General features: G+C 41.8%; 2 protein-coding genes across 3 annotated transcripts; both read left to right on the top strand.

Annotated features, from left to right (window-relative positions):
- Positions 1-2,137: 2,137 nt before the first annotated feature.
- On the top strand, positions 2,138-8,129 carry LOC115680215 (serine/threonine protein phosphatase 2A 59 kDa regulatory subunit B' eta isoform-like). Of its 2 annotated transcripts, none has more exons than XM_056312317.1 (3): positions 2,138-2,643; positions 2,739-4,497; positions 7,543-8,129. In XM_056312317.1, the coding sequence occupies exons 2-3, from the start codon at positions 3,280-3,282 to the stop codon at positions 7,900-7,902; spliced, it is 1,578 nt and encodes a 525-aa protein (XP_056168292.1). In that variant the 5' UTR covers positions 2,138-2,643; positions 2,739-3,279; the 3' UTR covers positions 7,903-8,129. The 2 variants fall into 2 exon arrangements, with proteins under 2 accessions (XP_056168292.1, XP_030459838.2); XM_030603978.2 differs by having other exon boundaries at positions 2,736-4,497.
- A 135-nt stretch (positions 8,130-8,264) lies between these two features.
- LOC115680168 (BAHD acyltransferase At5g47980-like) lies at positions 8,265-10,822 on the top strand. Its single transcript, XM_030603916.2, has one exon. It carries the CDS (start codon positions 9,240-9,242, stop codon positions 10,572-10,574), a length of 1,335 nt encoding a protein of 444 aa, XP_030459776.2. The 5' UTR covers positions 8,265-9,239; the 3' UTR covers positions 10,575-10,822.
- Positions 10,823-11,976: the final 1,154 nt, after the last annotated feature.

Here is an 11,976-nt window from a genome sequence, read left to right as displayed (position 1 = left end):
GTAACACAAATTTAGTAACTCATACCCATGTCCGATTCATACCCGACGCATCACCGACCCAACCCCATTCACACTCTTCCGAGCAATTTGAAAGTCAAAGCTTTGTGCCAAGAGCAGCAACTCATTCATCCATGGGCTATTCTATGCAGGTGAGAGTTCAATCCAAATTTCAGAATACCATCACACCATATCAATATACGTAATGCTCCGTATAAAGACGGTTCTCGGAGCTCCACCCCATAATTTTTTTTTTAAGGATGATCCTTGATGGCTACATGAGTTGTCACAAGCTCACCAACGGAAGTTGCAACCGTGTTTTCAATGTTAATTCCTTAGAAAAGACTCCTTTGGACAAGCAGTTCATGACACTGCTCAAGAATTTCAAATCTTTCATGTGGCATGGATTTCTTTGTACTAAGGATGTCTTCTCAATCGGTTGAGATGGCCCATTTGACAACGAAATCTCCGTAATTTGATGCAGAATTCATCATTTTCTCACTCTAATAGAATCATAATAGATTTTGGTACGAATCCATCAGTACTGCTTTCCAATTCCTTGTTTGACCCTTCCTATTCTAACAAGAGCTTGTCCTGATCTTTTTGGTCCTCAACTAAGAATGAGCATCGCCAGATTAAAAAAAGAAACGAGAGTGTGTCAGTTCGAGTGAAAGAGTTTTCCGACGAATTAGTTTTCTGGACTTTGACACATTTGGTCTGCTGAAATTGATTAGTCAACGAAAAACCATTAACGATCAAAGAAATTATACATTTTTAAAGTTAAGAGTTTCTCGAGCCTTTCTCTAGCCCACCGCAGAAGGGGCACTAACAAAATTGCGGACTGGGCTGCTAAGGCCCGACGGATGAATTGCCTACCTTGTAATTGGATCATGTATCCCCGCCAGCCCCTTATGATTTGCTATGCTCTGAAGCTTTAAACTTGTCTTCACTAAACTCTTTCGAGTGAATGATATCAATTTCTTCATGACCAAAAAAAAAAAAGTTAGGAAAATGGTCCCCGAACTTTGACCCAATGTGCAATGTGCTCCTTGAAGTTTTAACTTGTTCAACGTGATCTCTGAATTTTAGCCGAATGTGCAATGCCGTCCCTAAACTTTTAATTTGTTCAATTTGATCCCTAAACTTTTGGTAAATATTTAATGTGGTCCATGAACTATATGAGAATATTCAATATTGTCCTTCCATTAATTCAAGATCATGGATAACATTAAACATTTTCATATAGTTCAAGTACTACATTGAACGTGTACTAAAAGTCCATGGACCAAATTGAACAAATTCAAACTTCAGGGACCACATTCACATTGGGCTAAAGTTCAGGAATCACATTAAATAAATATAAAGTTTATGGACCACATTGTATATTGGACCAAAGTTCAGATATCATTTGTGTAATCCCTAACTCGAAAAGGAAAAATATTTTCCCGAAAAATGATTTCCTAGAAAGCATTTTTTCTTTATTATGAAATTTTTCCCAAAACAAACACACCACGAATGTAAATTATGTAACTAAATATTGGAAGAATGAATGATCATACAACAAGCACATTTTCACCGGATAAACAAAGAACCAGAAATGACTTTTTAACCTCAAAATCGCTTCAGCTGGTTGCAGCATCAAGGGATTTTCAACTTAGGAATGAAGGTTACACGTTCGAACCGTGGGTCAGGGGGCACCTACACATAGTAAAAATCAACATTAAGATGATGATGGTGATTGAAGCGAAATGGTGGAGGCAGTGATAGTAACGACAACGGTTGTCGAGGTGGAAGCTATTTTGTTACGTCGTCCTTTCGAGAAATCAAGAACCATAATTGGTAAAATAATTAGCATGTGATCACATCAAAATCTATCCTTTATAAAGTCGTCACATGTGAACTAAACATATAATTGAATCAACAAAAGGTGGTTCACAAGGCAAGAACGACCGGATTCATACGGGCAGGGGCGACATAGTTGACCGCATCTCTTCCCCCACCAAAACGTAGGAATTCCAAGTTCAATCCGTCGGATCAAAATTTGCCGTCTCTTGGAATTGATGATGACCAAGTTGTCCTGTCCATGCACGCCTCCAAAAACTTCAAATTCATCAGCCTAAGGTCGCATCAGTACAAAGTACAAAACCAAATCAAGCTCATTCAAAGTTTCTACGCCGGTGATTTCGGTGGAACGGATCGCTTCCAAAACTTCTCAGCAATCAGATCGAATCGAGAGTTCGAAACCAAAATGTCCAGCATGCGCCAGAAACCTTCCGAAATGGCCAAAAAGTTCAGAGTCAACAACACGTTTACGACGACCCCGGCGTTAAACTACAGTGCGAGCGATTGATGATTGGGGGGTTTCCTCGTTTCTGCCTTCCTTTTTCCTCCGGATCGCCAGTTTCGCGTTTCTTGAATTGACCAATATGTTTTTTTTTATTATTAAAAACATAAAAAAAAGGGGTTGTCAAGTAAACCCAGAGCGCCATTCGATAGCGAGCAGAGTGATTCGTGGCTACTTCTCCAGAAGAAAGAAAACCATCATCACGAGAAAAAAATTAATCTTTTTCTTTTGGAACCTGCGAGAATTTCTCCAGAAACACGAACCCAATCGGCGGAAAAGGCAAAAAGTCGAGTCCTTTCTCTGTAAGTACCCCCTCTTTCCAGTTCTTGCACTCATTTTTCAATCTGGGTATGTCGCTCATTGATCTCCACATTTTTGGTTCGGGTTAATTTAGTAGGTTGTTGTTGTTGCTCGTTGTTGGGGTTGCTTTTTTGGTGGCTAGAGAACACGGGGACAGCGAATGTGGTGAATATGCTCTGGTGCTCCTCTCATTTTGAGCCGAGATCAGAGAACAACATGAGGGGTTTCTAGAGCTGAGCATCAAAAGGTTGTTCCTTGTCCTTCGATCGGAGCAGCTCTTGCATTCCCATGGGGTTTTAAGAATTGGGTCAGAAAAAAGTTTGGGATTTTAGGTGCTTCAAGTTCTGAGGACGGATGATGGTGAAATTCAGCATCAGGGCATGAACCTGAAGAAGGGTTTTTTTATGGTCTTCTTCTTCTTCTGCTAATGGACATTATTCGAAGCTGTTGTGCAGTATGATCTGTCGTCTTTTTTCTTGCTCGGATTGGTAGCTGAATTTTTGTGTGTTTGTGGCTTAAGTGGGTGTTTAATATGTTGTGAGGGAATCTGATTTGCTGAGGAAGGGCTTTGCCATCTCTTGGGAACTGGTGCCGCTTTTCTCCGGGGAAGAGGTGACGCCTAGTGCATTGTATGAATAATGTTCAAACAGCTTCTCAGTAAGCTTCCACGTAAATCGTCAAAATCAGCTGACAGTCGTGATAATGGCGGAAGCTCTAATCCATATGCCAATGCTTCGATCAACTCGAGAAGTGGTGAGCTAGGAAGTGCTAAGTCTGGGGCTCTGAACCCGGTGTCAAGCTCCGCTCCAAACCATGCTTCAGATAAGGGGTCCAATCAGGGCAGCAAGACTTCACGGAACTCAAATGTCCAACTTAATGGGTATTCGGTGTCTTCTGCTTATGAAGCATTGCCTGGATTCAAAGATGTGCCGAGTTCTGAGAAGCAGCACTTATTCATAAGGAAGCTGAATCTGAGTAGTTTTGTATTCGACTTCACTGACCCAACAAAGAACCTTAGGGAGAAGGAAATCAAGCGGCAGATGCTGTCGGAGCTGGTAGACTATGTAACTTCTGTTAATGGGAAGTTCACTGAAACAGTAATGCAGGAAGCCACAAAGATGGTATCCGTCAACTTATTTAGGGCACTGACTCCTCAACCACGTGAGAACAAAGCCATAGAAGCATTTGATCTGGAGGAAGAGGAACCTTTGATGGATCCTGCATGGTCCCACTTGCAGCTTGTTTATGAGTTCTTCTTCAGGTTTGTTGCATCATCAGAGACGGACGCTAAATTGGCCAAAAGATACATTGATCACTCTTTCATTCTCAAATTGTTAGACTTGTTTGACTCAGAAGATCCCAGAGAAAGGGAATACTTAAAAACTATTTTGCACCGTATCTACGGAAAATTTATGGTTCATCGCCCATTCATTAGGAAAGTCATCAACAACATATTTTACCAGTTTATTTTCGAGACTGAGAAGCATAATGGCATTGCCGAACTTCTAGAGATTCTCGGTAGCATTATAAATGGGTTTGCTCTGCCACTGAAAGAAGAACACAAACTTTTTCTTGTGAGAGCACTGATTCCCCTGCATAAGCCAAAGTGCTTGGCTATGTATCATCAACAGTTATCCTATTGCATTACTCAGTTTGTGGAGAAGGATAGCAAACTTGCTGATACCGTCATCAGGGGTCTGCTTAAGTACTGGCCGGTTACGAATAGCTCAAAAGAAGTGATGTTCTTAAGTGAGTTGGAGGAAGTTTTAGAAGCAACTCAGCCACCAGAGTTTCAACGATGCATGGTGCCCTTGTTTCGACAAATTGCTCGTTGCCTGAGCAGTTCACATTTTCAGGTGTGTGCCCTTGTGTGGTATGGAGCTGACTTTAGTGCTTTTTTGTTGGATTATCTGGGCGATAGTGGTTCATTCTATATTATCTTTGTGCTTCACAATGTGGCATGCGGTTGTGAAAACTATTGGTACTTATATCTACTGATTTTTGAGGTATGCTTTTTAGACCTTTATGGAGGTAGCTGCGTTCCAAGAAAGAAATTTGCGGTCAACATTGAATTTGTTTTCTTTTTGTCCATCCCTTTGATTTGCATTGTTTGCGTCAAGTCAATTAGGGTCCATGTCTTTCATGTTCATTGTCGTTCTTGATGTAAGGTTGATTTGCTCCACCCCCAGCAACCCCAACATAAAAGAAGGAATATGTTCAACAATTATGTGCTACTATTCTGTTGAGTTATGCATTGATATGCTTGCCAGTGTATGTTTACTGAAGCAGTCAGAGCAGGATTGAGTTCTATGTAGAACATGGTTTTCTTTATCATAATTTAGGGAAAAAGAGAAGATTTAGGCGTTAGAATTGGCATACTATAGTTGGAATATGTTCCAGTAGTCTGCATCAAGCTGCACAGTTTGGCAATTATGGTTCTCTTGGGAAGTTTGTCTTCTAATGTCCTTTCCAATGGGTAGCTGTTTTATCTAAAGCAACTTATCATCCGATGAACTCGAATGAGTGAGTTAAACTAAATTAATTTCATCTCAGACGGTACTCTGTTCTTCTTCTACGAGTTGGGTTTGGAATTTGCATCAGTCATGAGTTTAGGAATCTGCAGCTTGGACCTTGAGTTTGTCTGTCAGGTTGTTTCACTCAAAGATCTATGTCAGGTACATAGTCGCCAGAGTTTTTGTTATGTTTGAGTCGTGTATTTCGGTGGTATTTTTTTTTTTAAAGAATCAAACCACCAGAAAAACTGAAGCGCACAGGCTAACCAGAGAATTCTATATTTGTTGGGGTCAGTTTTTGGTACATACGCAGTGGTTCTAGGAGGTATTGCCAATGAGAAGCTGATCCTGGATAGAAAAGTGAAGGGATAGAAGTCTATAGTGTATGGCGTTATGTTGTTCTCTTAAGCAACCTGTCATCTGTACTTTCAAGTTTGCAAGGTCATAACTCTTCATCTCATCCTCAAAACTCTCTCTCTCTCTCTCTCTCTCTCGTTTCTAGCCTCCCACTTTTGCATGGCTAAAGCAGATCTCTTCATTCCAGAAGCCTGGCTTCTTTTTCATAGATACACTTTCATACTCGAGGCTTACTGATATGCTGAGATTACGTCTTTTGATTTTTAAGCTTTAGGAAAATAAAGACAAGAATTTGTTGAGTATTGTCTGCAAATCAGAAAGCACAAGTAAAAAGTATGTGAATTGAGTTTTATGGCTTAAATGCTTCAACATTTGGCCAGTGCTGGGGCTTGCTTTTTCGCTCTTTGATTCTTCAAAGAGAATCCAACTTCAACCCTATTTCATAGTGATTAAAAAATGATTTCAGTATGCTTTTAGTATAGTTTCCCTCATGCTTGCTAGAAGAAACAGTCAATAATTTTAAGTTCGATTCGATGGTTGTTGATGATCTAACCAATAATATTTGAGTGATGATACTCACGCCCTTCTCATTGTATAGCTGTTTAGTTACTATAGGGGTATATTCGTATCTGTTCTGTGTTATTTGTTCTAGCTGGAAACCTTTTTGATTACATTGCTAGCGTTTTAATGGTATATGACTGAGAAGTATTACCTCTAGGCGCTAGCTATATAGGGGTTTCATTTTGAAATATCTCCACAAGATGCTGGTCCGGCAATTCACTGTATTTGCTATGTATTTTTTTTTTTTTTTACAAATATATGATTAAACTTCATGGGGCCTCTAAATTTAATTCTCATGGCAAAGGGGTAGTGAATTGTTTTACCATGGTCTGTTTTCTGCCAAAGACAACTTTGTTTATCTTCGGGTCATGTTCTCCGATAATTTAAAACTATAGTTGTGGAACTCATTATCTCACAAGGTCACTGAGCATGAATCTGTTTGACTGACAAATTCCTCCTTGTGGCAATTCTCATAGATGTAGGGTCATTTTTTTGATCTGTTGATTTCTTTTTTATTTTCCTTTACTTAAAAGAGTGTTGTGGATATACTTTGTCCATTTCCCCGATTCTTTCTTTCTCCCCTTGCATCAACATTGAAGTTTTCTTTACTTTATCGTTAGTGGAGAGATTGTTTTAGGGTGTGTTTGTTTTGGGGAAAACTTAATGATAAAGGGAAATGCTTTTCGGGAAATCGTATTCCAGGAAAATGGTGTCCCCTTTTCAGGTTAGGAATTTATTGTCCTAATTTTAAACATGCACATTTTCTTTGACTGTAAATGGTTTTCCGTTGACCGATCATTTTCAGCAAACCAAACGCGTGAAAGTCCAGAAAACTAGTTTGCGGAAAATTCTTTCACTCAAACAAACAGACCCTTAGATTGACTTTGAATATACTATTTCTAGTCTTTGATCGCTAGAAAGAAAAGTGCTGTTTGATGAAAATTGGCCTTTGGTGCTTAGTAGAAATTTTGTATTCCCTCCTCTCTTTTCGTTGGTAATACCTATTTAATTGTGATCTATATATGCCTCTTATCTCTGAGTGGTGTAACTATTATATATGATTAAATTCTAAGTTGTTAGTATGCACATACATACATACTTAATGCTGTCTTCCATGTGTAGCCCTTTGGGCTTCAATTGAAAGAAATCGTCATTCAGTTGTTCCAGAACATGAAACTTAGTCATTCTTTGACATGTTTCTACTAATAGAGAGGCTTTATTTTGGACCTGTACTTGTAAATCAATTTTTGGCCGAAGCTGAAATTGCTCGAACTCAATTTGTTATTGCTTTTTTCTTTGTTCTTTTACTTTTTTTAAGCGTTGGATAATGCTTAATGCTGATAATGTGCCGGAGCTGCTGTGCGCTTCTGCAGTAGTACGACTGGCTATTTTATATCTACATCATATCTCGGGCCTGATCTGGCTTCACAACGGTTATTCTCATTTTGCATGCCTGTTTTTCAATCGTAGGTGGCTGAACGAGCACTGTTTTTCTGGAACAATGATCACATTGAGAATTTAATCAAGCAAAATCGCAGTGTGATATTGCCGATCATCTTCCCTGCCCTCGAGAAAAATGCCAGGAACCACTGGAACCAGGCTGTTCACAGCTTGACCCTGAATGTCCGTAAATTGTTTTACGATCTTGACCCCGAACTGTTCAAAGAATGCCTGACCAAGTTCCAGGAGGACGAGGCAAAGGACGATGATGTCAAAGCGAGACGCGAGACCACATGGAAACGCTTGGAAGAACTTGCCGCGAAGAAAGCTGCGAGCAATGAGGCGGTGCTTGTTCTCGCCAAAACATTTTCTCGGATGACTTCAGGTTAGCAAGAACAACACTTATCTCTCTGCTGTTGGTTCTAGTGGCTTCGTTTATTTTGTCTAGTGGGGTTCACGGTAGGAGTCGGGGACGGCTAATCTTCATGGAATGCCACTGTATACTATCTTCATTGGAGGGAGTATTCTGTAATGTAGCGAAGGATGATGACTTGACATTGGTCGAAGGCCACAAACATTTACCATAATCGATCCACCCTGTTTTTTATTTTCCTAAATTTATGTGCCATTCATTCAGTTCAATACTCTATATCGCTGTCCTTGAGTCGTAAGTGCTATTGAGAACTTTGGACTGTTCGCTTAAGTGGATATGCCCAAGAGCGTGCTTATGGTTTCAGATTGTTCTTTGATCAATTTTCGTACTTTGAAGGCGCGAGAACATCTCTCTCTCTCTGTCTCTCTCTCTCTGTGTTTCTTTTGATCAAATGACTTCTACCATATGATTTTGAGTCAAAACGATGTCCATGTCTCATTGTATCAACTCACTTACAAAAAGAAAATTTATTAGTTTAGTGCTATACACAGAATCGACTTTACCCAAAAGAGAAGTGAAGTTGATGTCAAACTTTTCGAGTTCAGTTCGGCTTGTAGTTGATCATAATGATGCCTTCATCTTCAGTTTTTGCTCCATTTTTGGCTCATTGTATGATCTCACGTACAACACAACCATACTTACCAAGTCATTGACTTTTCGAGATCACGTTCACACGCTCCTAATCTTTTTCCAACTCCCGGTTCTTTCACGAGGATGCTAGCTAGGAATCTCGGTCAAGGGGTAGGCTTGTCTGGGGAACCCATGATCAACGGTTGAGATTGCTCCCAATGCACGGATCTAGGTTCGGAGAAGGTTTTCTAGCTCCATCCAGATATAACTAATGCAACAAACCCTCCTCGTCGTTGCTGCTGTCGTCACCTAGGAAGCATATGCGAGGAAGTTGAGCATGGAATCTTGGATCCGCACTTATTTATTGTGATCATCTGACGTGCAAAAGATTTGAGCAAGATACTTAAAACCAGTTTAAAGCCAAATCCTTCACTTTCCTAGGACCCTCAATGGAAACGCCCCTAGTTTTATTTATGGGCACATCGCCCTATTTTGATCTGATCGTTGACATGAACCGAAGACTAGCTCAAGAAACAAGAGACATTACTTTACATCAGTGCCCAGAAATTTCATAGTCAGCACTCACTTAATTATTGCTTGCAATTGGAGCTATACTTTCATAAAGCTCACTCCAATGCAATGAATTCCTCTCCTCTCCCATATCCTACGTCTTGCTAAAAAATCTAGCAACTGTTCCAAAACAAACAAACCGAACCAGGCATTAATGGATATGAAGGTGGAGATCATCTCTAAAGAGACTATCAAACCGTCCTCTCCGACCCCTGCCCATCTCCGGCGCTTCGCTTTCTCCTTCTTTGACCAGTTCGCTCCATCTGTTTACATCCCGCTGGTCCTCTTCTACGCCGACACTCCTGGTGATGGACCTGAGATCCACGAAATACCGGGGAGGATGAAGTCGTCGTTGTCGGAAACCCTAGCTCGTTTCTACCCGTTTGCAGGTAGGATCGTGGACAACCTGTGCGTCGACTGCACGGACGATGGTGCAGACTATTTCGAGGCTCAAGTGACAGGGATCGGCATTCGAGAGATCCTGCAGTCACCAGACCCGGACGTGCTGAAGCTGTTCCTTCCCGTGGACATCGACTTGCCGGAATCGTTCCACGGTCGTTTGATGTCTGTCCAGTTGAGCTTCTTCAACAGCGGAGGAGTCGCAGTTGGGATTTGCGTGTCGCACAAGATTGCGGACACGTCGACTCTGAGCTCGTTCCTCCACAGTTGGGCGGCTGTGGCTCGTGGTGGAGACTCAGTGGTGGCCGAGCTGCCAGGTCCAGATTTAAGTACCGCCTCGACTCTCTTCCCTCCTTCTGAGGCTCTGAGAAGCCTCCGCCCAGCAAAGATGCTGAAGCAGAAGTGCCAGTCGAGGAGGTACTGCTTTGGGCCGGCAGAGATTGCGGCTCTCCAAGCTAGAGCGGCGAGCGCCATCGCCGCTCAGCCCACTCGAGTGGAAGCCATGTCGGCTTTCATATGGAAATGCGCGATGGAAGCTGCTGCGTCCTCCGGACGCTCTCTTCTCGCGCAAACTGTGAACATCCGAAAGAGAACGGAGCCGTCGCTCGCTCCGAGCTCCGTCGGATGCTTGATCAGCTACTTCACAGCAAAGGTACATGAAAAGGACGAGCAACAAGAGAAAGATCTCCTTCCAATGCTAGTGGTTAAAATGAGGGAGGGAATGGAGGATTTCCTCGAAAATTACGCGAAAAAACTCGGTGGGTTGGAGAGCTTTTCAACGATGTGCGAATTGAATAAGAGAGCGGGAGAGTTGGTGACGACGCACAGGCCGAGCTTCTACTCGGTCACGAGCTGGTGCCGGTTCGGATTTTATGAAGTCGATTTCGGGTGGGGAAGGCCGGATTGGACGAGCATATGCAGCTCGGAGTACAAGAACGTGGTGGTGTTGATGGACGCAAGGGACGGCCTAGGAGCAGAGGCGTGGGTCACGCTGGGCGAGGCCGAGATGGCGGTGTTTGAGAAGGATCAGGATCTGTTGCGATACGCCGCTCCTAATCCGAGCGCCTGGCCCGGTCCGTTCGAGCCATAAAGGAATCGCGATTCTTTGCCGAAGCACCGATCGGCGAGATAACCGGAGCAGGTGCGCCGAAACCTCTTTTACAGAAATAAAATTCAATCCCCATCCCTCGTGTCCATCAACACGAACATGTCTAGGAGGCCCTATCTTCGGAATGCCGAGTAGAGCTAAAATTGTGACGAGATACAATGTTCATGTTTTATGTATGAACCTGTTCCTTGAGGTTGATCATGTGAAGTCCAAGGTTTGGATTAAGGAGACTGTACTTGGATCTTTTAATCTAAACCTTGAGAATTTACTTACTGGGTTAGGGTGTTTGCTCACGCTTTTGTTATCCGTTCTCAAATTAGCGCTTGGATTTCTTGGAGTCGCATTTCGGAGCGTCAAGCTCGAGATGCTGAGTTGAGGTTGGATTTTGGACCACTTAGACGGAGCTAGTACTCCACCGATTGTGGCTCGGCAGCATTACATGGAATAGTTTGGGATAGGATTGAGAGTTAGCGTGGTTTTTGCGTTTGGTTCAACTTTTGCAAAATGCCTTTGCATTTATGCGACGGCATTTAGGTTAAAGGAGTTTCACAGAATGCAAATAGTACAATTTGCCACAAACTTGTGAAGGACTTCTGTGAAGAAAAACAGAAGAATGAAAGTGGAAGCACAGACCGAGCTGTGCTCTCCGATCTTAGGACTTGCACAGTATCTCCTCATGCGCTTCTTCTTTCACTCTCGTACCACGAACCAAAACAGAAAGGGTATACAATACAAATAGTCTATGAACTTTAGCTCAATATGCAATGTGATCATTGTACTTTAAATTTGTTCAATGCGGTCCTGAACTTTAGCACAATGTGTCGTGTCATGTCATTTCTGAACTTTTAATTTGTTTAATGTGGTTCATGGGACTTTTAATAAACGTTCAATTTAGTTCTTGAAATTGAACATATATGAAAAGTACATAGACCATATTGAACAAATTAAAAGTTCAAGGACGACATGATATATTAGGCTCAAGTTTAAGGACCATAGTGTACAAATTTAAAGTTCGGACCACATTGTACGTTAGACCAAAGTTTAAAAATATTAGTGTTATTATCCCAAACAAAAATAGTCAACAAGATCGTTACTCGCTAAAACCCCACATATCTATTTGCAGAATTAGTGAAGAAAAAACTAAAATCTCGATATCAAAGTTTTAATCGCATCAAATCTTACCTTAACTCTCATAGTAAAAGTTGATCAGCTCCTTCGCTTCTACACTGTCTAAATCTTAACTTTCTCGTGTTGGCAAATGTGCGGTACCTGAGATTGATTGCACGACGACAGACAATGGGCTACAGAGATCGCGACCTCGGGGCTATCTAGATCTGGCCCTTCGATGATTGGTATGACCCAGGCAAGGGCTGCCGAGGATGCG

The sequence above is a fragment of the Syzygium oleosum genome, unplaced genomic scaffold (genome assembly GCF_021117445.2).
Source record: "Syzygium oleosum isolate NSW1041296 unplaced genomic scaffold, Sole_v2.1 Sole_v2.06, whole genome shotgun sequence".
In the NCBI taxonomy this organism is placed as follows: domain Eukaryota; kingdom Viridiplantae; phylum Streptophyta; class Magnoliopsida; order Myrtales; family Myrtaceae; genus Syzygium; species Syzygium oleosum.
Note: the sequence above shows the minus strand (reverse complement) of the source record. Positions and strands in the feature narration are given on the sequence as shown.

Bases quoted from the DNA above. Each gene is read 5' to 3' on its own strand.
- LOC115680215 (XM_056312317.1), top strand. From the start codon at position 3,280: ATGTTCAAACAGCTTCTCAGTAAGCTTCCACGTAAATCGTCAAAATCA. The intron at 4,498-7,542 runs GTGTGTGCCCTT...TTTCAATCGTAG, and splicing joins TGAGCAGTTCACATTTTCAG to GTGGCTGAACGAGCACTGTT.
- LOC115680168 (XM_030603916.2), top strand. From the start codon at position 9,240: ATGGATATGAAGGTGGAGATCATCTCTAAAGAGACTATCAAACCGTCC.